Source organism: Crassostrea angulata, chromosome 6 (assembly GCF_025612915.1).
Source record: "Crassostrea angulata isolate pt1a10 chromosome 6, ASM2561291v2, whole genome shotgun sequence".
Taxonomy (NCBI): Eukaryota; Metazoa; Mollusca; class Bivalvia; order Ostreida; family Ostreidae; genus Magallana; species Magallana angulata.
Window position 1 is genome coordinate 8105573 of NC_069116.1, and position 27594 is coordinate 8133166.

The window sequence follows — 27594 nt, forward strand, 5'->3', positions numbered from 1 at the left end:
TCAATAATCATAAATACAAACAGCACTAAAAGTTCTAAACCACTAACACCATCACAAATTACAGTTTAGTATTGCGTTCAGGCACTAAAGTCTTGTCCACTATTTCACACTACTGGAGCACAGCACCCCACAGATATCACTCGACGTTATGGTCTCCTCTTCCGGTCAGCTGTCGGGACAGAGGGAGAGGACTGTAGCACACGTACGTTGCGTTAGGGGTCGCGGCGGGGACTCTCGGTCGCTTTCCCGCCCTGTGTCTGTTAGCGATTCTCTTCAGCAGGTCGAACTTCGGAGCCAGGAAATGTTGTTCCTCGGGCAACAGGGTGGTCAGGATGTCTGTCACAACAGCCGAAGCCGTGGAGTGCCGATTGATGTCTATCTGTTCTTTAACCTGAAAACGAAATATGATGTATTAGATGAATATATGTGTTCATCAAAATGAAATAATTCGTCGCATTGTCTTTCTGACTTTAAATTTCAACAATAAAAGTTGGTCAAAATGCATTTTACTGCTAAAATCATTATGATATGTCAGAAGGACAGAAGGAACTTGAATTTTTTAGGAGTGGTCAAGTACACAAATGTTCAATCTGATTAAAATACAGATCTCTACATAAGCGCACAAATGTTGAATTAAACTTTGAAATTGAATTAATACCAGTGCAACGACTTCTTTGTAAATCGGCTGTCTTGGATCCGCTGGGTGACAATGCGGCCGTGTGCCTGGCTGGAAATAGTGACCCCTCTGACTAACCGTGGCGGGACACTGAAGCTTGGCGGATCTGACGCTGCACCGCCACAAAGTGGAGGACTTGTTGTTCCCCTTAGACTAAAATAAAACAAGACATCAACTATAAGATAAGTATTCAACAACGTTTAGATATTAAAAGGCGGTTAAGATCAAGCTTTTATGAAATATTGGAACTTTTCTGCACTTCGCAACACAATTACATGTAAGTTACCTAATTTGGTCAGAAAATCTTTTTAGAATTTAAAATCGAAATCTGACGTAATATTGTAAACTAAAACAGTTTTGTCCTGGTATAACATTACATTGAATTTGAATTTGAATTTTATGATTGGTTTTCAATGTAATATTGTAAACTAATTATCCAGTTTTGTCCTCATTTGGAAGTATATACCTTTGATCCGTATGTGTATCCATTGCTGGCAACCAACAATCTCCCCCCACGCTTACTCCCCTTCTCCAGAATTCTGTAACGGATGACGTCATCGTTTGATGTACTGTCGTCTGATTCCAATGAACTGAGAAAAAAATCAAATACAATTGATTTTAATGTAAGAAAAATAATGTTTCTCTTTATTACTTAGATCACCTAGCTGGCTGTTGTTTTTCTTATGGAGGGTAATCGTGTTCAAAAATCAAGCCATGTAAACTTGTAAATCCGAATATGCAATCGTGTTGGTGTGTGAGCCTGAGCATGAATATGTGTAATTCTGATCGTGTAACCTATAAAACTCGGGCATAAACACGTGTAAGATTTGACTCAGTTCCTTCGCATGATGCACATTTTGCAACTTTATTGTTTACATTAGTTTATTAAACCTTCAACTTTGCACACTCTCAATCCGTAGTTTCTGCATTTGTAACTTCAGGCTCGGCAATAGCACATCTGACATGATACGAATTGACAAATGTAAAGTCTACAAGTTTGTCGAATTTTGACATGACCTTATATGGAAACAGTGACGTCACTGATAGAAAAAGGCTAGCTGCAGGTAAAGGCATGCCGTAATCGCCGGAATAGGGACGGCATAAATAAAAAAAAATATTAGGTAAGCCTATTATCATATTATCTCTGGATAACAACATTTCATAGAGTATTATTTTTCGGAAAATTTAATTATGAGATTGTTGTACATTTTATCAAGAGAATGTATAAAAGATGCGAGTAAAGAATTCGATCGGCTTCAGATATCCTCTTAGAACTGAAAAAAATTACATTTAATGACTTTGTTTGAATACACGTGTATAAAGATATATACGCATTTTTATTCATAGGCGTCTGAACCGGGAGGGGGGGAGGGACTTATTCCCCCCCCCCCCACCTTTTAGCCAAGTTAGACCTAACCATTAGGAGCATAGCAACAGGGAGAATTCAACCCCCCCCCCCTACTTTTTCCTCGCAACAAACAAAATTGTTCCTTAAAAGACCTGAAAGAGAATGAAATATTAATAGTGATATTGAAAATTAGAGTCATAGTAGGTATACTAGCATCCCCCCCCCCCACCACCACCACTTCGGATTAGGAATTTCATGATTTGGGGGGGGGGATTGGGCAGGTAAGATTGGAGTTATTGGTATACCCTCCCCCACGGATTAGAATTTTCATGATTATGGGAATTCTTGTCAATATTTTTCATGATTAGTTTAGCCCCCCCCCCCTTTCAATTTGCTTCCGACGCCACTGTTATTAGAGTACATGCAACAAATTGTTAAAGTATAGGCCTCGGCTGAATTAAGAAAATATCTCCAAATGCATCCTTATCGCTACCACAAAGTTGTAACAAGACCCCCCCCCCCTCACGCGAAAAATTACACGGGGTCCGTCAGCTGAGTTGCAAATTTATCGATAAGAAAAACAAACTGTTTAAAGACATTGGTTTTGAGATTGTGATTACCCGGTAATATTAAACATAAGAAGCGACACCCTCTTAAAAAAATGAATAAAAATTCCAAAGATAAGGTTAACTGTCGTGAAATTAATATGTGTATAAATTATTTTAAGAAATGTTTCTTTGCATTGTCGGCAATATATAGGAAAAAAAGCTTATCATGCAGGTAAAAATTGACATTTTAAAAAAATTATTTTAAGCAATTATTACGGGATTGAGTATGACGTCCTGAATGTCGGTTCAATACAGACTCACTTTAATTTGTGAAGTTGGCTGAATTTTTTTTTCTGGAGAGCTAGTATAATACAGCTTTCAAGCCACTTGTGAACTAGCTGCAGGTCTGTAGCTCCCTGTCTAAAAATACAGATGGACGATCTTTGAGCTACAGTGCCTCCCATAGTAAAACTTCAATTTACGGCGCACAAAAAATATGCGCTAGTTTTTTTTTTTTATTATTGAAGATTGTGTTATTATTCATCTTTCACTTACACAACAACAAAAAGTATAAATACATGTAAAGTAACATAAATTTTTCCGCGAAAAATTACCAAATCCTTGCAGGTCGTTTATTCTAACTAAATCAGAAAAATAACAAGAGTAAAAATGGGGTACTCTATATGCAATGTTTTTGCCCAAAAATGACTAAGTTCAACAGCTGATATTTTAATAAATTATCAGAAATCAAAATCCTAGCAATTTGCATACTTCTGATATATATGTATAAATGATCTGCAAAAGAACAACTTCCTATCTTGAAAACTGTTCGAGGAGTTATCGGTACAATAAGGGTACCTTTTTGACAGCCACTCGCCCGTCTGCAATTTTTACTACTTCAATAATCGGAAACTCGGTTAAAAATTCACTCTCAAAATTCTTAGAATTCAGAAGCAATGGAGTTACATGGGACCTCACGGCGGTCTTCGAACCCATGCCGCTCAAAATATATTTACCCCCTTAGGAAATTTCTTGATCCGTCTCATTTCTAGAAAAGAGTACGCATTTACTTATATTCCAGTTTAAATTACATGTCAATTTTTTTTAGAGATATAAGATATTAGGCATTTCCTTTTATAATACCATGAGAATTATATTACGGAAATTAGCGCATTCGTCACATCGGCAACGATTTTTTTTCTACATTAACCTCTTCCTGTTTGGTCCAGTTTCAATCATACCTCAATTTTTTTTTCTAAAAATTATACCGGTGTTTTCGATAGAAAAGGTGTCGTTCATTAAAAGCTTATTGCAACAGTTTAGCTGAATATTATGTTTATTTTTCGTTAATTCCGGTCCGGCGGTTACGGCATGCCTTTTCCCGCAGCAAGACAGTTGCCATATAAGGTCATGTCAAAATTCGACAAACTTGGAGACTTTACATTTGTCAATTTGTATCATGTCAGATGTGCTATTGCCGAGCCTGAAGTTACAAACGCAGAAACTACGGATTGAAAGTGTGCAAAGTTGAAGGTTTAATTAACTAATGTAAACAATAAAGTTGCAAAATGTGCATCATGCGAAGGAACTGAGTCAAATCTTACACGTGTTTATGCCCGAGTTTTATAGGTTACACGATCAGAATTACACATATTCATGCTCAGGCTCACACATCAACACGATTGCATATTCGGATTTACAAGTTTACATGTCTGGATTTTTGAACACGATTACCCTCCATATTTTCTATCTTACTGTATGTTTTAAAATCTTTTGAGTGAAATACACTTTTAGAATGACATACAAAGTTAAAAAAAACTTACGAATCCAAATGTTCGGGCTCCCAGCAATGTCCAGTAACAAATGCTTCATTGAGTGGATCTGCGGGGACCACAGAGTTGGCGGGGTTGTCTGATACCACTCGTTCATCGTGCTCCGGCCAGTACCTCATCTCACACGGTCTGCAAAACCAGTTCAGGTCCTTTATACCATACTTCGCAATGTTGTACCGCTGTAGCGAGATTCCTGCAAAAAGAAATTATATTCAAGATAATGGTTAATAAGACATATTTTTTTCTTTATCATTAATTTTCGATTTTTTTGTCTAGGGTGTCTACGTTTTGGAAGAAATCTTGACATTGGTTGCTAATTCCACTTCCTGTAAGTCCGAGTCTGACAACATGAGATATCATTATGCATGAAAGAAACCCATACTTAATTTATCACTGGTCATGCAGTGTTTTGAAATTTTATCATGGTCAATATTTTACAATAACTTAGTTTTAATGAATTGAAATCTAAAAAAAAAAAAGACCCAGCGGGATTCGAACTCATGACTTGCAAAGATGTACATGTACTTATACATGTTTATTCACCAATCAAGGCCTAATCTATACATTTAAAAAATTATATAATAATGATTACAACAAATACTAGTAATGACTGTATAAAATACGTGGAAAGAAGGTCCAGATCCACTTTATCAACTGTGTCAACCGTATCTGAAATGATTGTTAGATAAAATGAAATACTCTGTTAAATTATTATACGGTGTAAAATGCTGTTAAACTTCGAGACTGCGACAATGTTAATGTCTTAGCTAAATCTTATTGGGGTTTTTTTCATGCAAAAGAAATAACTTCACAAAATGGAGGTGACCCAAACCTCCCTAATACAAACAAGATGCCCACAGGCACTGACTGTGATCTGAGTATGATAGTCCCTCATCTGAGACATTAAGGTCTTTCGATTGTCGTGTGACGTCATTGTGAGCATTCCGGAATATTTTACCGTTATCGGTTATAATAATAGTGTTATGTGGTGCATAGTTTTGCCAATATTTCTTGATTTATACTTGTGTTTAACACATTTTAAGCTATGTAAAGTGAAATGACACCAATGTTTTACAATTCATAGAGAGTAATCGCTGAATTCAATGAAAAACTGATAAAACCGTATATAGGCAAACTTGACAGAGACCACAAATCATAATTTTTTACCAGGCAAGGTAAACATTTCTTTGCAGATTTCGATAGGATATATAATGAATTACAAATGTACCAATTTTCAGTGAGTTTGAACCATTATTTCAAAAGTTATAGACGTTTTATGTTGCTAAACTGTACTTATTCATGGTTGAAAAATCGTATCAAAATGCACTGTAAATGTGATAGCTTTCATACTGGCAATTTTTGAATGGCTTTAAAATGTTAAAATACTTAAAATAAAGGATTGCAATTAATTTCTTTTAAAAATTGCTTTATTATATCGAAATTAGTTAAAATAAATTTGATGTTTGATAAGAGAGCAGTCGTTGCTATAACTGTCCTGATAGTGTACCTGTGTTAGCTTCTACAGCATGAACAAAATATTTGCAACATACCAATATTTAACTTCAATTTGATTGTTTGCATATTAATCATCAAATTTAAACAAAAATTACACAGATTAAACCATAAAAACATCGAGGGTGGAGAAACCTTAATTCATCAAATGGGAACATTGGTCGGAGGGATATCCGAGTGAATCATGTGGCCTAGAAATACATGCAACTATATTGCCACATTTGTCACCACCACCCCACCCCCAAATAAAAACCCTGAACCCCTGTTCCATGGAGATTTCACGGTTTAAGATGAGGTCATTGTGGACTAATAACATTGTAATTTTAGCCAGAAGGCTCTATGAACATCATAACTATGTAAAGTACATAAGAAATTAATAAATGGTTCTGGAATTTTTGTGGTAATAGACCTCAGCATTCAAAGCCATCGTTTAAGTTTGATCATAGTGTATGGTCCAAATGAGGACACACCCATTTTTATTAAGAACTCTTTGAAATTATGGAGGCAAATATGATAATTTCTTAAACCAATTGGCTGACTGGCTTTTTCTCATGTACATGTAGATCCTGACCATTGACATATTTGCACGATCTAAGTATACTTTGTCTGAATACAACAACTCGGCAGTAAATATTTTTGATTATGCTGATGTATTAGTAAAATATTTCTGACATGATACATGCATCCTCACGACTTTTCCATTCTCTACCCCCACTCTCCATTTCCTACTTTCTCTTTTTCTCTGCCTTAAAATTGTTGAAATTGATCTTGTCAATGGATTTGTCAAGTGTGCTAAAAACGCTTACATTGATATATTGTATATTCAAATGAAATTTATATCATAATAAAAAAATAAAATAAACATCATAACTTTGCATTTAGTTTTTCGCAGATTTACATGTATATAGGAGTAGAGAGGGAGGTTTTACTATAACTATATGGCCCCGCCCTGGGGTCTAAACCCCTTACTCAGGGGCCACGAATTTCCTAATTTTAGTAGCAGGCTTCATGGACATCATAACCATGCACTTGGTTTTTATCCCATTTGTGTGGAAACAGAGAATTTGAAAAAATTGGTCCCGCTTATGAGGCCCATGGACAGCTAAGATCATACATTTTATGATTTACATTCCTCTTATCCTAAACAGAAGCCAAACATAAAAAATGGTAACAATTTAAGAAGCTGTTAAAGAATGTTAATCTGGCGACACACGACGACGAACGATAACCAACGGCAATAGGCTCCCTGACTGACTCAGGAGACCTAAAAATTTATTAAATATTATTATAACATTATTTCAATTTATATTTTTCTTAACATTTCTAAGATTATGTATATTACTTATAGTAAAATTCATTTCGGGAAGTTTTATAACAGGACCCCTAGATATATAAAATATGGACTTTTACAGGTACATACAGATTTGATTTGAACATATTTTATTGTGTAAATTACATAAAAGGATTGGAAACAAGTTCTTACAACTTACAAATTCCTCTCCTAATGATAATGCATACAATATATACAATTGTCATAGTAATATTACATGTTCCTTATAGTTATTGACTTTATAATAATTAAATTCATAAACATGCATTTACAAAGTAATTGCGAATATATAGTAGATATACAGTATAAAAAGCAAAAGCAAAAAGGAATTTAATCATCAAATCTTCCAGACTATTTAATGAACTTTTGAACTGCTGAAAAAATAAACCGTTTGTATTGTAAGACAAATTGTCACTACCCCAAAGAAGCAAATGTGAGTTAATTAAAATTGTTTCTTCAAGCCTATTAAAAAGTAAATCAAAAAGATTGCTCTTGCATTAACATAATAACATACAAAAAAAAGAATAGCAAGTTCCACGCAAGGATAAGGCAACTTGTCTGAACAACATGATGTCCAAAAGGAATGCATGGTCGACTGATCGTTCCCTAGATACTTGTGCATTATATACTCGAAATTTTGATGAAACGAAATAAATACATATTTGAAAACAAGTTAGGAATACAATGTGCATAATATGAATTTCAATCGATTTTCTTAAGAAATAGCGGGAAAAATACCAAGTGGTTGTCAAATATAAATTGATGAACCAAAGGAAAGATGTGAATCTTTATAATATCTTAGTCAATTCTGAACACCCAATCAACAAGATCTTAAGGTCTTAATATTAATATTTTTCACCTGAATCAAATATTGAAGACTCTTTGATTATAATTTTGTTAAAGGGAATTATAGAATTCAATAATAAATTAAATAGTTACATACACCAAAAAATGTTGACCATCCGGAAAAGTAAATACTAGTAACAATTAATGTATCTGTACACGTAAATTTAATTAATTGTCTTAGTCAATATCTTTGTTGGCCAAAATCAAATGGGGTCAATTTCAAATTCAACATTAATTAATTCGTCTACAAGTATATGTATATTTCTAACAGATTCATTTGTTTCAATCCCAGAACCACTTTACAATGGTATAAAGAGACTATAAAACATTTACATTAACATTTACGATTTTCTAAGTAAATAATAACGGCATACGTGAAAATACAAGTACTTGTATAAAGAATTGTAATATGAAAATTTTATATAAAATGAAATTAAAAAACGCATTTTACATAAGGTTCCGTGTGATATAAAATTTTTGCGAGCGCTAGGTTAAGATAGCTTTATTTAACAGTTAATTTCATATTGTCGTGAAAGTCTAACACATCCTATACAAAAGTGTAATCTAACATGTGTTCGGGTTCTTGAAAGAGTCAATTAAAATACCTATGGAAATTTTACTTTCCAGTCAAGGATTATACGTCTTTGTTTTTAAGTAATATTATAAATCGGAACAATACAGAACTTGGGGTTTAAGCTGGATTTAAACTTGTGCTTGCTGTTATAGGATTCTTTTGGTAATGGATGATCTGGTGAATATAATATCTATAATACTGACAGTGAAATGGCAAGCATGCTCAGTTGTAATTTTGTGCGCTTATATCTTATTTTCTAAATACTTGCTTTACATTTTAAAAAAAATCAAACAAATAACGAAATGAAATTTGTATTTCACAGTAATTTCTAGTATTTTCCAGCTGAGTGAAAATCAGAAGTGGAAATACCGGACTTTGAATTGCCACTGGTGATTCCAAAAAACCGATATTTCCTGGTAAACACAAGCTCTTTAAAACTGACTAAACATGGGAGATTTACACCAACTATACATATACTTTTCCAATAACTTTATACTAAATATATATAAAACTAATTATCTTAAATGCGTGTTCCCCAATCTTTGATAATTAAAAAAAATAAAAACAAATGTTAGATTAGTTTACAATTATACCAATTCAAAAATAAATCCTCTTCGTGTCACCCAAATTACAACTGAACATATGAATGTCATTTGTAAACTTTAATACAAATTGAAAATGCACCCCATCCCTAACCCCTAAACATTTAGATTAATATTTAAAGCGGATGTATAACTTTTAGATAAGATGTCTTCAATACATTTAATTTTTACATTAAAAGTACCTGTAAATTTATAAGACAAGCTATATTTACGGTGTGTTCCCGTTTTGCACACATTTGATAATTGGGTATAGAACAATAGGTGTGATTTGTGTTGTGATAGCAATTATAGTCTGCTTTCAGTCAAAGATTTTACCTGGATTTTTACCTGTGTTTTATCAGCGCCTTTACGATGAAACAAAGGAATATAGATATTTTGTTGTGTTTCAGGTATAATAACAAATAACTATTACCATTTTTTCATTTGATAAAATAAAGATATTGATATGTTTAGTCTTAAATTTCTACTCACTGATCATCTTCACAATGTCAAGACGTTGTGAAGATGATGTGGTACATCGTGTCTCTTTTTACATCTTGGTTGCAAAATATGTAAAACGCATATTTATAATTAGTTGATTGGTATCAGCAAAAAAATATTATGAAAGGAAACAGATCTTTCTCACAAAATATTTCAATCTTTGAAGTAGCGACTTTGACAGTAGTTTTTATGACATCACTTTCTGATGCTGAATACATGAAGGACAAAAATTTCCGGCAAAAATAATAATTTTGATATTGATTCGATAAGTTCTTATGACGTCACCGCTTTAGTATATATTGTGGGTCACTTTTATGGTTTTTTCCAAATCGGAGCACAAAAATTCCGACAAAAATAATAATCTTAATATTGATTCGATATTCTTCAATCTGAGGAAGGTTGAACATGCATGAATAAGGTCTACATTTGATAGGTTTTCTGAAAACATCTTTACAGTTTTTGAAGCATATAAAATTGCCTATTTATTATCATATCATTATACAGTTTGTCTATTGTCTTCGAATATTCAAGCCACAGCATAAATGAAAAATATTTAGCAGCGTTTTCACTAGACACATTTCCTCAATTTATGTCAGCAATAATTGAATATTAAAATATATTTTCTCTTCAAACTTGTAACATGTACATGTACTTCCTATACACAGAGTAAAACAAAATCATTACATATCCAACATTTTTGCAAAAACATTTCTTGTTTAAATAAATTAATGAAATTGTTCATGACCAGATTGATGTTTGAAATTAAATTCAAGAACATGCGCTTTTTTGCAATTCATATTGTAACATAAAATAGATGTAAATATCAATTGGGAGTACATATGTTTTACTTATTTCATTGTCAATAGCCCTCACAGGAACTGTGATATAGACTATAGCAATTAAGCAATTATCTTACCTGGTCACATTCCCGTTTTGCACACATTTTTTCGATACCTATTTTTCAAATGTGTGCAAAACGGGAACAAACCATATTTACCTGTGTTGCACAAGCGATGCTGCCATCCGTTGCAGGCCACACAGTTTAGGACATGTTGCTGGGGACGAACTTCTCCGCCACAAGAGATACAGGGAGGGCTGACTGAATCCATCGTAAATGGTCAACTAACGGACTTCCATCTCCTTATAAAGCAGGTTCTTGAGATCAAAGGGTCAAGTCTGTGAATAGAAATTACAAATTTCAAAAGAAAAACCGCTGCTCGTTCAAACTATGATCTATGAAAGTAACGAACCGATTTTGCTATAATTGTTTTGATTATATCAATTTAAATGTTTAAACAAATTATCTTTTTTCCAATCATGAAAAATTCCCTCTGATAATTATAATAACAACAACAATTTATTAATTATACAGCTAATTGATCTCTTATATCTATAATAATCTTATTTTTAGAGAGACAGTCTCGAATTAAATAGACACAAACAAATTTAGTTTCATTTTTAAGAATTAAAATATATGCCACCGATTTATTCATATTACATAAAAAAAAATGTTTTCCAAAAATAAGAATTGTTCACATATATCAGTATTTATTTTTTTTTTTCTTAAAAGAAAAAATCATTTTTTTATTTACCTAAAAAAAAAAAGATTTAAAAAATATGATTTTAAATCGTGAATTTCTTGTAATCAATGACGATTATACCGCCAGTATATTAATTCAATTAAAAAATATTTTACTTAAAAGATAGTTTTATAGAATCAATATAGGAAGTACCATTGGTTTACTGTTTCAACATTTCTGCATTCAAACCTACATTAATTTTGCTAATTCACTAACCTACCGCCTTTCATTTGGACTTCCAGACACACAGATATTGGGAAAAAGTTTTTATGACCCAGTGCAATTGAAAAAAAAGGAACTAAAAAGTGCTAATATATGAAGTGATTTGATACATCTAAGCACTATTAAGAGAATGATAAACGCATAGAAGCTGTAATGTCACTGTGAACATGTGGGGGAGGGGGTGCAATTTTCAATTTTTAAAAAAATTGTATAGTAAATCATTAAGTTTACTGTCATGATATGAAAGTATAAGTAAGACATAAGTAAAACCAGAATATTTGTCTATCTAAAATGTCAATCAAATTACACTCTTGATTTGCATTTTTAATTAAGAGATAGATAATATAAGCATTCAATAGAATAGAACCCAAACTATTCAGCCACAACTGTATAGGATTAATCTGGAAGTAAATTTTCCTACCATGTAAAACTACATGTAATGCATGCATGTTTGTCAACCAGAATTTTATGTTTGCATGAAACAAACTGAACAGTTAAAAATATATGTATATTCTAATAATATAAATAATATAATAAATTGTGACATATAACTGACAGCAAAGCCATCAGGGGTGAGACGTCCCGGTGCGAAAGATCTCTCGGAGCGAAACGTCTTGGCGCGAGCCGTCCATAGGAGCGAAACGCATTCGCACCGTCATCTAGATCATCTCCCGCCATAGTGCTTCGTTCTGCACATTGTTATGAATGTGATGAACTAAGTACGACCAGAGCTGATCATGTCAAGTTTACACGTTGATAAAGAAGCATTTTTCAGGAGAATCAAGCGCTTATATCAAGCATGGAACGTGAGTCTTTGAACCATAAGTCAACACGTGTTTTAATAGCATGTATCTGCGTTTGTATAATAATATGTTACTGCAGGTGATCTTGAAGCTATAATGTATCAAATAGTCTCAACTTCGTAGGATAATGGTGATAGATCTATATACCTAAAGATATTTTATTTAAAGTGAGTTGTTTTCATATTTACATTTGAATGATTGAGCATACATCGGGTTTTGCTCACCCATTTCGGAACGGGTGGAATTCCACGTCTTGATCTATGACTTGATGTGATCACTATACCCTGTTCTAAGTTTCTGCTGCCACCACTTTTTACTTTATATTTGAAAATCATTACTACCTTTGTGTCCGAATTACATTCTTTTATTAGAATGAAAAAGTCCAGATTTTCTGTTATGAAATGCCCCCTCTATACGTATGTATACCGCAACCAAAAATAAGAAGTCTACTGGTGTGCGATCAGTTCTCGCCGAGTACCTTTCTCGCCAGTGCATTGTTACATCTCTTCGTATATAATTTTATGTGTAGAACTTGATCAAATAATGTAACAATGCAATGGCGTGAAATGGTACTTGGCAAGAACTGGTCGCACGCCAATATGGTGATTTTGAATTGCAAACAGCATGAAAGTACCCAGTTTAAAAATTGTGTTTCGGGTACTTCTGTACAGATTGTGTACTTTTGAATGTAGAGAGGATGAAAACATTTCCAATTATAAATCTCCTTAATTTGTTGTAGTTCTTACGAGTTTCTCTGGGTGAAAGTAGCTGATGTATCACAATGAAAAAACTTTGGATTTTCTCCCTTTTATCGATTTCAGTTGTGCTTAATTGACAAGTATGTTTATTTTCATGAAAAATTGCAAAAAAGCAATGGATCGACTTTGGACAGAGTATGAATATTCGGTCTTCGCGATAAAGAAAAATCATCACAGGACATTTGGACAATTTTCACCAGTCCAAAATTTTTACGAAATGAATTTATATCAAATGAACAATTAACACATAACACATTAAACAATTAACAAAATTTATTCTTCTCTTTAAACAATTTCAAACTTTTTAGCTCACCGAGACGAAGTCAAGGAGAGCTTATGCTATACCCTCGGCGTCGGCGTCGGCGTCCGGACCTGGTTAAAGTTTTTGTTGCAGGTCCTGTATCTAAGCTATTACTTGTCCTGTCTTCACCAAACTTGCATGGATGATGCATCTGGACCTACTTATGGACTTGAAAGACTTGGATGCTGAATCTGGGTCCTAAATTTCAGATGCTGGAGGAGGTTAAGGTTGTTGGACCAGGTTAAAGTTTTTGTTGCAGGTGCCCATTGATAGCAATATCTAAGTTACTACTGGTCCTAACTTCACCAAACTTGTATGAATGATGCGTCTTATGATATTAATGCACCTGACAAGCTTGAATGCTGAATATGAGCAATAGGTTTCGGATGCTGGAAGAGGTTAAGGTTTTTAGAGCTGGTTGAAGTCTTTGTTGCAGTTGCCCTCTGATGATTATATCTTAGTTACTACTGGTCCTAACTTCACCAAACTTGTATGGATGGTGCGTCTTATGATACTGATGCACCTGACAAGCTTGAATGCTGAATCTGAGCAATAGGTTTCGGATGCTGGAGGAGGTTAAGGTTTTAAAAGCTGGTTAAATAAAGTTTTTGAAACAGGTGCCCTCTGATGATGATATCTTAGTTATTACTTGTCCTTACTTCACCAGACTTCCATGGATGGTGTGTCTTATGATACTGATGCACCTGACAGGCTTGAATGCTGAGTGTGAGCCATAGGTTTCGGATGCTGGATAAAGTTAAGTTTTTTGGAACAGGTCACAAGTTTAATAGATGATAGTACTATTTCAAACTTGCATAGTTGATTTAACTGTAATATGAATGAATCGCAGAGGTAACTTCAGATGCAGAGCTTGATCTCCTTTATCAAGGATGCTAAAAAATAGTTCTTAGTTATTACAGGTCCTAACTTCACCAAACTTGAATGTATGGTGTGTCTTATGATACAGATGCACCTGACAGGCATGGATGCTGAATCTGAGCTATAAGTTACGGATGCTGGAGGAAGTAAAGGTTTTAATTGCTAGTGCCCTCTGATGATGATATCTTAGTTATTACTGGTCCAAACTTCACCAAACTTGCATGGATGATGCGTCTTATGATACCAATGCACCTGATGGGCTTGAATGCTGAATCTCAGCCATAGGTTTCGGATGCTGGATGAGGTTTAGTTTTTTGGAACAGGTCACATGTTTTATAGATGAAAGCTTGCATAGTTGATTTAACTTTATTATAAATTAAACGCAGAGGTTGCTTCAGATGCAGAGCCTGATCTCCATTATCAAGGATGCTAAAGAAATCTCCTACCTCACTCAAACCAGCTTGATAGATAAATGTGTTTGTTGATAAATAATATAACATGATTCCTATGATATTGTATGATATGAAACAATATTGTTTGATATGATATAATATGATATCATATGTTATATTATAAAAAGTTATACGATGTGATATGATATTGTATCAATTTTTTTGATATTTTATGATATGATATTGTATCATGATATTGTTATGTATAGTATTGTATATTATGATACAATATTGTATAATATTATATTGTATTTTTAATATATTATTTTATCACATGGTACAATTACATAAGATATTGCAAAATATTATATTGTATCCTATGATACAATATTGTATATTCTATAATATTGTATCATACAATATTGTATATGATATTGGTTTCAGTAATATAGAATTACATCACATGAAATTGTATTATATGATATTGTAATATTATATAATATTGTATCATATGATATTGTATGATATCATATTGATTTATATAATATATTATCATATCACATGAAATTGTATTATATGATATTGTAATATATATTATTGTGTCATATGATACTATATGTATAATATAATAATGTATTTTATAATATTTTACTTTATCACATAATATTGTATCATTTGATAAGATACAATGTTGGAATCAAATTATATTGTATTATATGATATCATATAATGTATCAAATATGTTTCAGTGTCACTCAATACAATATCATACTATATTTTACAATATAATATCATGTTTCAATGTTATGATGTATTATGTAATATGATATTGTAATATAATACTATATTGTATTATATTTTATGATATTGTATTATGTGATCAAATACAATTAGGTATAACACAATACAATGTCATATCATACGTTACAATATCATATCTCATTATTGTTTATTACGGTATTTTATTGTATTATATGATATATATTATAAATATGACATGATGCAATATTTAATTTTATATCATTGAATTGATTAACATATGAACATATGATTATCATAAAAAAATTTATCAGATGATATACGATATTTTGTCAAAACAGAATCCATGAATATCCAAGATCATTAAGTATGATTTTCATATAAAATGATAAAGGTGGTCTTATGAAGGTGATGTTTCATAAGGGTGATGCTCCGTCTCGGTGAGCTTAGTAATCTATGATTACCTATGTTTATTTTCTCTTGGAGGTAGTCTTCAAGATATTTATCTCCCTCTTCCCCCCAAACACAGATTGGATCGTATTTAATGATTTCCTCCAAAATGTTATTGTTTTCTTCATCTGTTGTCCTTTGTTCTCTTCGCCCTTAATGACTAATGTTTCGCTCTGCTTGGTCTCAACTTTTTAAGACTCCATCTTTCTTCAAACGCTTGAAGTAAATGAACGTCTTCCTACCAAAGTCACATGTACTCATCCCTGATGCAAACTAACCCGGAATATGAGGCACAATTGTCTACACTCAGTCATTCCTGTCCAAAGGATCCCCAATGACCCCACTGAAATATTTAAGACCCATAATGGCGGAAGTATGTTTTGAAACAATCACAATCAACAAAACGTTTTTATTAACAGGTTTTGGTACTAAGTAAAGCATCTATATGATCAAATAGAAAATATAAAGTTTATACCCAACCAAAACAAACCTCAGACAAACAGACTGATTTTACCGGTTAGTGCATCGGACTAATTAGATTTTCCTGTTTTATCCGTCAGTCCAGTGCTTTTGGGATAGACTGAATTATTTAATGAGTGGAAAATGTGTAAATGTCGGAATGGATGACATTCTATGCCTCGATCTATGAGATCACTAAGAAATTCAGCATCAAATTTCTGATCTGTTATTTCTACGTTACTCTGACGTACGATCTGTGTTAAAATCAACCGACAAAATTTTAACTTTAAAGTCCAGGGATTAAAAATTTAATTAATACTAGCATGCTCTCTAAAATCAACTCAAAACTTGTAAAGTCACGAATAGGCAACAACGATTCTAGGTAATCTCGGTAAATTCAGCTAGCTTGATATTTTAATTGATGCCTTCACTGAATATTGTAACAATTCTTCTTTATTCATTTCTTGATATCTTCCCTAACTTCAGTAACTTGTCACTGTTAAAATCATGAAATTTGTTTGAGACAATTGCATTCTAAATTGTTTTTAAATGTGTTTTATGACAGAAATCATCTGGAGATGCTCTGGGTCAGATGGACGCTTTGGTTACGTCGGTTGGAATCGACGAAGAAGTTGTTTATTCCAAGTCTACAGCCCTGCAGGTACTGGTCAGAGACATCTGGGAAACCTGGCATAACTCTTGGTTATCCAAATAATTTTGATGCCTTGCTCTTTATATATATTTGATCTCACAGCATATAAGGCTACTTAAAAGTAAAAGCGTAATATAGCAAGTTGAGTAAAAAAAAATGGTTATAGTCCACACTATCTATTTTCTTTCCAAGGAATTGCCAAGGTGTTAATGTGGAGTGATCTCTCCTATCTATGTAAAAAATTATTAGTTCTTGTCATTCAATTTGTTAATTTTTCACGCATTGTTCTATCACACAAGTCCTCAGAAACAAAGAAATATAACAGACTTTAATTTATTACAAATAATAAAGAAATGAATGAATCTTTAAGTAGAACTAGATTTCCCGTCTTGAAGGCAATTTATAATAAATGAAGACTTAGTAAAGGCCTTTAATCATCACAAGGAACAGTCAACCAAATATAAATAGAGGTTTTTAGCTCACCTGAGCTGAAAGCTCAAGTTTCAAGTTTGTTCAAATCATGATCCTTGAGGATAGGATAAGGCCACAATGGGGCGGGGATGGAATTTTTACGTAGGTAATAAATTTGATTATTCTCAAAGGTCAAATGTTGTAATATGTGATATTACTTATAATATATACAAGCATCTTGACATTTTTGTATTCTCAATTTCAAAGACTTTGGACAATTCTTGGGCCATACAAGTGGTTCCAATTTTAATCTAGGTTTATATTTATGTGAACGGTTGTTTAAGATCTTCTTGAGGACTGCAATACTCAATATGTGATTTGACCATTAACTCATCCAGTTTCAAAAGTGTCTTGATGTTTAACAAAAGAATATCTAGAGAGAATTTATTTTCTAGTAGAATCTACATTGTCCAGATATTTTGTATATGACTCCTTCAAATGATTTTATTATTGGTTATTGTTGCTGAGGTGAGCAATGTAGCCAAATGTTCTCTTGATCTTGTTCTATAATGTACACTGTATAAATGAAATGACTAACGATGTGCATGTTAATCGCTAGACCTGGCTGTTTGGGTACGAGTTGACGGACACGGTGATGGTCTTCTGTGAGAAGAGCATCTCTGTTCTAGCCAGCAAAAAGAAGATTGACTTTCTGAAGCAGTTAGAGGCATCCAAAGAAAACGACCAACCACAGATCAAGCTGTTGACTCGTAACAAGGTATGGTATTCCAAGTATCCTCGTGAGTTAATGATGTCAGATTGGTGATAATGATCTACTTGTCATTTTATGTACTTTGTATGTGTTTGTTGAATTTCTTCTGTTAGTGCTTTCTTTGTTTTACACAGGGGGATAAAGACAAAGAAAATTTCCAGAAGCTGATAAGTGAAATTAAATCAAGCAAAAAGGTAACATTTTACAGTTTTCAATGTACACAGCGATAGAATGAATTTGACTAGAATGTTAATCTTGAATTATGTAATGGTACGTATAAATTTGTGTCTGTGACAGGGTAAGACCATCGGAGAATTCAGTAAAGACAAGTTCCCCGGCGAGTTCATGGAGAGCTGGAGATCAGCTTTAGGAGCAGCTTCATTCCAGAAGGTAAAGGCAATTTCTGTCTCAGCTAGATTTATATGCAAGTGATTGTAGTGTACTGTTGAAAGCAGTAAAGATTATGCAACTACAAAGGTGAAACAGTTTCTGTTGACATTTTCAACCACAAGGTGTTAATTGGTATTGTCTTGTGCAATATCTGTTGCCAATCCAGTGACGTGCTCATGATTAAAGAATTTCTTCCTTAATCTTTTGTGACCTAGAAAGTTCCATGTAAATTACTCTCTTGACCTACTTCAGTATTGATGAACTTTGAACCTGTGGGTTGTTTTTTTCTTCACAGGTAGATGTTAGCTCCACCATGGCCTACATAATGGCTCCAAAGGAAGAATCGGAAATCAAAACAATGCAGAAAGCTTCAGCAGTCACCTGTGAAGTGTTCTCCAAATACCTACGGGAACAAATCATGGAGATTATTGATGCTGAAAAGGTTGGGAATTAATGCACGCAAGAGTGTATTTAGTAAAGTCAATTTGATTGATTGTATACTGTAACCGTAGATAGTTTTATGGGGTCTTTTTTGTGCATTTTATGTAACATTGCATTTGTGTAGGGAATATATTTGAGATATAACGAGATATGAATAAAGTTCTTTGACTTTTAGGAAAACAGTGTAAGGTCTTTCATTTAGCAAATCATCTAGCTTTTGCAAAATTTGCAGTGCTAATTCTGGAAATTTCCATGTTTCCTGTACTTGGTTAAGCATGTACATCTAGCATTGAAAAAAAATTGAGAGATGTATAAATTTGGAGATGGAGTACAAAATGTTTATTCCCACAGAAAGTGAAACACTCGAAGCTGGCAGATGGAGTGGAGCAGGCCCTACAGAACAAGAAGATAGTGGGTGGAGTGGATGTTGGACAGCTGGACATGTGTTACCCAGCCATCGTACAGAGTGGGGGCAAATACAGCCTCAAATTCTCCACTGTCAGGTCAGGAAATGATTCCAGAGCAGACAGAGATAGTTGATGTAACATGTTGCTGGACATTATCTCCTTATCTGTATTATGTCTGTGGTATAAAGTCATTTATAAGTTGCAAGCATGACAGAATAAGAACCTTTATTTGTGAAATGTTTTTGACATGAAATAAAAGATTCTCTTTAGAAATGTGCATGTAAGGACAAAATCAGATGAAGCTCCTTGTATTACAGTGACGACTCGAACCTCGACTTTGGGACCATTATATGTGCCCTCGGAGTAAGATATAAGTCTTATTGCGCCAACATCGTTAGAACGTTAATGGTGGACCCTTCTGAGAAACAACAGAAAGATTATGACTTTCTCTTAAAAGTGGAAGAAGAAATCCTGAACAAGCTCCAGGATGGTAAGACCAGCAATAACTGGTTAGTTCTGAATTAAATAATCTGAATGAAAAATGCTCCAGGTGTCTTCTTCAAGTAGAAATATCAAAGCTTGCTTTTACTTATTCTAGTTTAGTGATTTTATCACAAAAAATCCTCAAAAACAATTTTAAGTTGTATAGGTTTCCCAATTAAGATGGTTTGGTTTTGTCAACAAGTCTGTCTTTGCATCTTTTTGAGTAATTTTGTTAATAAAACAAAATATATTAGAATACATGTAGTTATTAAATAAGTTTGTTTGTACATAACCATTGTGGTGTATGTAGGGACCAAGCTGAGCGAGGTGTACGAGGGCATCGTCTCCTTTGTGAAGAAGCAGCGCTCAGACCTGGAGAGTAAGATGACCAAGTCCTTCGGGTTTGCCATGGGCATTGAGTTCAGGGAGGGGTCCTTATTGATCTCAGCAAAGACAACAGCTAAAGCCAAGAAAGGTGAGAAACTAGCGTTTCAATGGCTTTCTAGTGTATCATTTTCACATGTTGGGGAAAAGAGATTTTAACAGATGCAACTTGATAAAACATTATTTTATAAATGTTAAAGGAATGACTTTCAACATCAATGTGGGATTTGGGGATCTAGTGAATGATGGAAAGAAATACGCTCTTTTCCTGGGGGACACAGTCCTAGTCAATGAGGTTTGTATTTTATGATATAGTTTATTATGACTTTAATACTTGGGAGAGTTAATCTACATGTAGTTCTGACTGTGTCTGTAATAAACATAAATTCTATGTGACTGTGATTATTTTCTTACATTTGCAAGAGGAAAGACTTGTGCACTGTATGTTATGTTATATGAGTATTTAGTTTGGCAGTGTGGTGGGTATCCTATATTATAGTTCGATCAGATTAACACTGTTGTTACACTAAAATTCCAGGGTGCTCCAGCCTCCTTGCTGACGACCAAACAGAAAAAGATCAAGCATGTCTGTATCTTCCTGAAGGACCCTGACGAAGTGGAAGAGGAGGAGGAGAAGGAAGAGGAGCCGGTTCTCCTCGGGCGAGGAGCGAGGAATGCGGTCCTCGACAGCCGGACCAGGGTAAGATAGCTCCATGCAGTATTGAGAGATTCTGATGAGGGTTATGTACTCTGTTCTAGGATACATGTTTCTCCTTTTTACTTCAATGTGAAAGTTTGTTCTGCTTGTATATCCTCATAACAAATTTTTCATGCAGAAGGATTCTAAAGACAGAAATTTTGTTTATTGTGCAAAATTGTAAATAAAATCTGAGGAGAAATAAGAGTTATCTCTCTTGTGCCTATATGGTGTTGTCACGCTTAAACTTTTGTACCCTTAAGTATGTTCATTTTAATGAATTTCAGACTGAAATGACAGCAGAAGAGAAGCGACATGAACATCAGAAAGAATTGGCCACCAAAATTAATGAAGATGCACGAGAGAGATTGAAAGGACTCAAAGGAGATAATGAAGAAAAGAAGTAAGAATGCTTGAGGGCAATTGACAGTTTTCATGCTGATACTTTTTTTTTGTCACCTTGAATCTACATGTATGTTGTTTAGATATATACAAAGGGTTTTTATTTATGCTTTTGTAGAGTAAGAAAGTCAGTTGTGTCATATTCAAACTCATCAAAGATGCCCCAGGAACAGGAGATTCGTAACTTACAGTTGTATGTGGGTAAGTAATGATAACAAAAATAACAACAGTCAAAGTGTTAATATATGGTACATGAATATTCAAAGAATCCATTTTATTTTCTAAATAATTCAACTTTCCCTTTAATTTCCCATTCATTGGTTTGTAAATGATAGACTATGTTAATTTTGCTCCATTGCTCATTTTAAGTGTTATCCATTAGTCTACAATACAAGAGATACTAGTGCTGGTGTTTTACAATATAAAACTTGTTTTTAGACAGAAAATATGAGACAGTTATTCTACCAATATTTGGAACACCAGCACCTTTTCACATTGCAACTATAAAGGTAGGTAAAACATTCATAATTTTACAGTATTTTGTTTTTGATTTTTCTTGAGTTTTGTAATATTTGGCATCATCAACTTCAATTATAAGTAAGACTTTGTAAAATGGAATAAATGGGAATGAATAGGTTGGGACTAAAATTATGTTATAAAGTTAACATTTTTTTTGGTAAGTTCACAGCATTTTCTTGTACTTTCGATACTTTCTTGTTCATGTGTGTTACAAATGTGTAAAAGTCCTCTTAATATTTATCTTTTATCACTATTTAACTTCTCTATATTAACCACTTGTGTATTTCTCCAGAACATCAGCCAGTCCGTTGAAGGTGACTACACGTATCTCAGAATCAACTTCTTCCACCCGGGCTCCTCTCTGGGCAGGAACGAGGGCACCAGCTTCCCTCAACCAGATGCCACATTTGTCAAGGAAATGTAAATATTTTGTAGATCATTTTAAAAAAGGAAGGAATTCTATGGAGAAGTTGCAATGAAAGTTGCTCAAAAATACATGATAAAAAGGAGGCTCCTCATTTTCTTGTTTCTATCATTATGTTCCTGCATGTACCGGTATTGATGATAGTTGATGTATTATTCACATTATGGGTACCTTGGCTTGACAATGAATATGAAAATCTAAAAATGATGAAAGTTTCTGGTAAAAATCTTTAGTCAGGCCTTGGAATCCTTTTGACAGTTTAGAATTATTTGAATTCAATACAGTTAAAGTGTGCATGTTAAAAAAAGTATTATATTTTTCTCAAATCAAATACTCTTTTCTTTAACAGAACCTACAGAAGTTCTAACACCAAGGAACCTGGTGAGATTTCGGCCCCTTCCTCCAATCTGAACACGGCGTACAGACTGATCAAAGAAGTACAGAAAAAGTTTAAGACACGCGAGGCAGAGGAAAGAGAGAAGGAGGTATGAGGCGTGAACAGATTGCTGTATAGGGGAGGTTTTTCTATCCAGTTACAATCAATTTAGGCCAGCAAATTAACATTAACAAAAAAAGGGGAATTAATCTGGCTAGAACAATGAAATGCATCTAGATGTTAAGAGAATGTTCCATGAATTTATAGGGCATTGTGAAACAAGACACCCTGATTATCAATCCCAACAGAGGAAACCCCAAGCTGAAAGATCTCTACATCAGACCAAACATTGTATCCAAGAGGATTTCAGGGACCCTTGAAGCCCACACAAATGGTTAGTAGAGTCTATTTCAATATCCATACTTGCCTCAGTTGCCTGCATCATTTCCTCTGCAATTATGTAAATGTTGTGTGGCCTATTTTTGGAGATTTGTTAGAACATAAACATACATATACAGTTAAATATCGATATCTCGAACTTCGGGGGACCATGGAAAAACTTCGAGATATCCGGGTGTTCGAGGTATCCGAAGTCGAAATTCTTCGACTCCATTAGCGTTTTTGTTTTTGTCCTGACATGTTAACACAGGAAGTCCTTATATGCACTATAATTTGAGAACCGGTATGAACGGAAAAAAAGACGGAATATTGAAACGATGTTTTATTTATAGACATTTATAGACATTGCACATATACACTTAAATAAGAATTTATATGAAACGTTACAATTATTTTAACTTTGAAACTTTGTTTCAATGGTGTGGGTCTTTAGCTTGCGCTTCAGCCCGGGAGTGGGGAGCTTGTCTTTGCTGTGTTGAGACATGTTGTTGATGATGTACAGAATTCTGTACCATCTTTTATTGCCAAAGACAAATGTGTTAATTGTTTGATTGTGTTATTAAATATATTTTTGGTATATTATTCATTAAGTAGAAGTTCACTTTGATCATGCATCGATATCGATTATACGATAATTTACGCTGCGCTATTTGGTAATTGAGTGACCGTGAACTTGTTTGCTTTATAAGTAGCGTGCATCATTATTCATATTATCGGTAATGTTAGGGGTGCTTACTTTTGGGAGCTGTGAACTTGTTTGTTTTATCAATCACCGGAGTATATACCCAAGCTGTTATAACAATTACCGTGTCATCGATAGCTGCACTGGCTAAGCGTGGAGTTAATAGACTATCAGTCTTGAGAAAAGGTGTGAATTGCCGCGGGCGTGAATAACGAGGACACGACATGCGGGGTGCGATTAGCAGACCGGAAAATTGACTTCACTTCGAGATAACCCAGGTAAAATTTGTTATTGGGACCGTAAACATACTTAAGCGGGGTATTCGAGATAACCGTATTCGAGATATCAGTAGTTTTTTAAATCATATATATAGGGAAAACGGCCGGGACCGGCGGCCGACTTCGACATAACCGGGGTATTCGAGATATCCCATGTTCGAGATACCGATATTTACCTGTAAATACTAATGCTGATACAGAAAGTGTATCATGATATATTTTTAGGGCTGTAAATTAATTGGTTTGGGGTACCCCAAAAATATTTTTAAAATTGAGCAACAATGAATTCAAATGATTTCACAATACTTGTAGTGTGATAAGGCTACTTGGATCATGTCTGAACATTCATAACATCAGAGTTACCCCCACCCCCCCCCCCCCCCCCCCCCCCCCCCCCCCAAAGTCAAAAGTTTAAACTCTTGATTAAATTCTTATATACATGCACTTACTCCACTTGCATTTTTTGTGACAATTTTTATCTTGATATTTATGTCCAAGAAGTAATTAATGTATGTCAGTATTACTTGAAGTATTTCTGAGTTGTTTTGGGCAAAAGAATTTTTTATGATCTTTAAACTCAAGTGTAAAAGAAAGGTATTCTGTGAATGCTAAAAGTATATATGAATTTATGTCAGTATAAATTAATATATGTGATTATTTCTTTTAAGTCAATTTCTGTGTTGTTTAGAAAATATTTTGGGCAATAGAATAAATATATGTGATTATTATGTTAGGTCAGTTTCTTAACATTTCGGGCAAAAGAATGTATGCTGGTCTTTAAACTCAAATGTAAAAGAAATGTTTTCTGTGAATGCTACATGTGTATATTTAAGTTCAAGTGAACATGGATTGATTAGAGTGACTTAAATTGACTGTGATTTCGTCTGATTTGACCAGGTTTCCGCTTCACCTCCATCCGTGGAGACAAGGTGGACATTCTGTACAACAACATCAAGAACGCCTTCTTCCAGCCGTGTGACGGAGAGATGGTCATTCTGCTCCACTTTCACCTCAAGGTCTGTATCCACGAGACACTTATTGACTAAAGCCGAGTCTCAGTTGTATGCTGATCTGGTTGGAAAATAAGAATGCATGGAATCTGCATGGAAAAAAAGAAAAAAATCATATTGACTGCAAATTATTGAACAGTAATTATTAACGGTATAAAGATAAACTGAATATTACCTGTAATGTAATCAAAGAGTATTTGTTTATTTGAAACATTACTTGTGCTATTCCTTGAATCTTTTGCTCTGAATGAGTCCTAGGTTTTGAGTAGGATGAATGGTATTTTTTCCAATGTTTATTATTGTGTATGTTTTTTGTTTCTAGCATGCCATTTTGTTTGGGAAGAAGAAACATGTAGACGTCCAGTTCTACACAGAAGTGGGAGAGGTGACGACGGATCTCGGCAAACACCAGCACATGCATGACAGAGACGACCTGCATGCTGAACAGGTCAGGCGTAGTCTCCTGACAAATGCTCATACAAAAATGCTCATACGATGTACTGCTTGTTAGGTGTACTTAAGGGCAAAATATTGTATGATTTATATATACATTCTTTCCCTTCTATTATATGGTTTGGGCAGTTTATGCTTTATAAACCGAAATTGGGTTTATAAAAAAGCATAAAGGCCATTTTATATTGTATAAAACTAATAAATAATGAATTCATTGCTAATAATTTAATTTTTTGTAACTAGTTCTAGATTTAAACAGGTTTTTTTTACCGTTAAAATGACATCAAATTGCACACAATTCGAACATAACTTTAGGCGGATTGATACAATTTTGACGCTAGTTTGACTGTGACGTAGGCAACATTCTTTATACGATACAAAACAAAGTTTTGTCAATCAAAAATTGTTACAACCAGAATTAAATTATAAATAATTGCCTTCTTTAATGAATTTTTGATTGGTCTTATGTTTCACTCTTGTATGTAATGAACAGGCTGAAAGAGAACTGCGACAAAAACTGAAAGCTGCCTTCAAAGGATTCTGTGAGAAGGTTGAGGCCATCACCAAGGGAGAGGTGGAGTTTGACTCGCCCTTCAGAGAGCTGGGATTCTACGGGGCCCCGTTCAGAAGTACGGTGTTGCTGCAGCCCACCAGTGGCTGTGTGGTCCACCTCACAGAATGGGTACATGGTCTTCTTCTGATTGTCCAAAATTAAACCAACATTTTCTGATAGAGTTTGGCTTATTCATATTTTAAAAAGAGGGTTTTTTTTACTTAAGAAAGACTTTTATATTTTTTTGTAAAATAAGTTGCTCACGTTAGATTTTTACATATTGTTTTATATTTGCTATGATATCTACAATAATATACTCTGTACTTTCAACTATGTTCCACATAAAGATAAGAAATGAATGGTGTACGTTCTGTACTACAGCCCCCGTTTGTGGTGTCTCTGGACGAGGTAGAACTGATCCACTTTGAGCGTGTACAGTTCCATCTGAAGAACTTTGACATGGTGTTTGTATACAAAGACTACAGCAAAAAAACAGCTATGATCAACTCCATACCAATGAACATGTTGGACCATGTTAAAGACTGGCTCAAGTGAGTGTCAAGACTTCATTGCCAAAAACATAGATTCTTAACTAACTACTTTTGCTGATAAGTGGATTTTCTCAACAATCGAAATCATTTGCTGAGTTAGAAAAAGGACCATGGGATTAGTAATCGGCTTTATTTTTAGTACACTATTTAGAAATCGGTTCATAATGTTTCAATGTTGACGTCCTCATCAACTTCTGTTATTTTAACGCAGTTCCTGTGAAGTACATTACACTGAGGGAATTCAGAGCTTGAACTGGGCCAAAATTATGAAGACAATTACTGACGACCCAGAGGGCTTTTTTGACAATGGAGGATGGTCATTCTTGGAGCCGGAGAGTGCTGTAAGTCATGCATGGTGTACAAAGTAAATTTTATGAATTTAATACGTAGATGAGTTACTTCGCTGACCCACTGAAAACAGTACCCCATCAAAGAACTTTACTCTTATTCTGTGTAACTTTAAGTTTGGCTTGTATTTTCTTCAAGAATAAATATCAAATTGTCAGCTGTTACAAATGTTATTCTGCAAAATGATAATTGTTTTATTGGTGCTGCAATTGAGCAAGGATTTTAACTGTATATGCCCACTGTACACTGTAATGAGTTCGAATAACAGAGTGGACATGTTGATTGATTCTCAGGATGAGGGCGAAGATGACGATGATGATGAAGATGATGAGGCGTACACTCCCACTGACATTGACAGTGAGGAGGGAGACTCAAGTGAGGATTACAGCGAGGAGAGTGATTGGTCAGGAGAGGCTGAGGACTCCTCAGGTAAGTCAAAGTGGCACAGGTATACAGATGTACCTGTATTTGTTGAGTTATTAGGGAAATTAAACTCCTTATTTAAGCTCATATATAGTTGTGTACTTCACCTGTTGGTGTGTCAGGATAATGATACCAATATACCCCAGGTAAGCCCTGATGTTCACAGGTGTGCAACAGGTGCCCAACAC

At 34.2% G+C, this 27594-nt stretch overlaps 2 protein-coding genes across 3 annotated transcripts in view; one reads left to right on the plus strand and one right to left on the minus strand.

Moving 5' to 3' along the window:
- On the minus strand, positions 1–13389 carry LOC128188349 (uncharacterized). Of its 2 annotated transcripts, XM_052859335.1 has the most exons (6): positions 12695–13389; positions 10746–10924; positions 4396–4597; positions 1143–1266; positions 659–829; positions 1–391 (listed from the first exon to the last, which is right to left on the minus strand). In XM_052859335.1, exons 2-6 carry the CDS (start codon positions 10855–10857, stop codon positions 137–139), a joined length of 864 nt encoding a protein of 287 aa, XP_052715295.1. In that variant the 5' UTR covers positions 10858–10924; positions 12695–13389; the 3' UTR covers positions 1–136. The 2 variants fall into 2 exon arrangements, with proteins under 2 accessions (XP_052715295.1, XP_052715296.1); XM_052859336.1 differs by lacking the exons at positions 10746–10924; positions 12695–13389 and adding an exon at positions 6608–6698 and having other exon boundaries at positions 2–391.
- Positions 12194–27594, plus strand: part of LOC128188348 (FACT complex subunit SPT16-like) — a 16483-nt gene continuing 1082 nt past the window's right edge. Inside the window, exons 1-23 of the mRNA XM_052859334.1 lie at positions 12194–12356; positions 16917–17012; positions 18034–18192; positions 18321–18380; positions 18484–18576; positions 18872–19018; positions 19369–19520; positions 19742–19914; positions 20218–20382; positions 20492–20586; positions 20830–20991; positions 21276–21391; positions 21509–21591; positions 21829–21899; positions 22202–22329; positions 22683–22818; positions 22977–23103; positions 24966–25084; positions 25401–25526; positions 26025–26213; positions 26466–26635; positions 26847–26976; positions 27277–27412. Of these exons, the coding sequence (XP_052715294.1) occupies positions 12288–12356; positions 16917–17012; positions 18034–18192; positions 18321–18380; positions 18484–18576; positions 18872–19018; positions 19369–19520; positions 19742–19914; positions 20218–20382; positions 20492–20586; positions 20830–20991; positions 21276–21391; positions 21509–21591; positions 21829–21899; positions 22202–22329; positions 22683–22818; positions 22977–23103; positions 24966–25084; positions 25401–25526; positions 26025–26213; positions 26466–26635; positions 26847–26976; positions 27277–27412 (2902 nt within the window). The 5' untranslated portion in view covers positions 12194–12287. The remainder of the gene's footprint in view (positions 12357–16916; positions 17013–18033; positions 18193–18320; positions 18381–18483; positions 18577–18871; positions 19019–19368; positions 19521–19741; positions 19915–20217; positions 20383–20491; positions 20587–20829; positions 20992–21275; positions 21392–21508; positions 21592–21828; positions 21900–22201; positions 22330–22682; positions 22819–22976; positions 23104–24965; positions 25085–25400; positions 25527–26024; positions 26214–26465; positions 26636–26846; positions 26977–27276; positions 27413–27594) is intronic.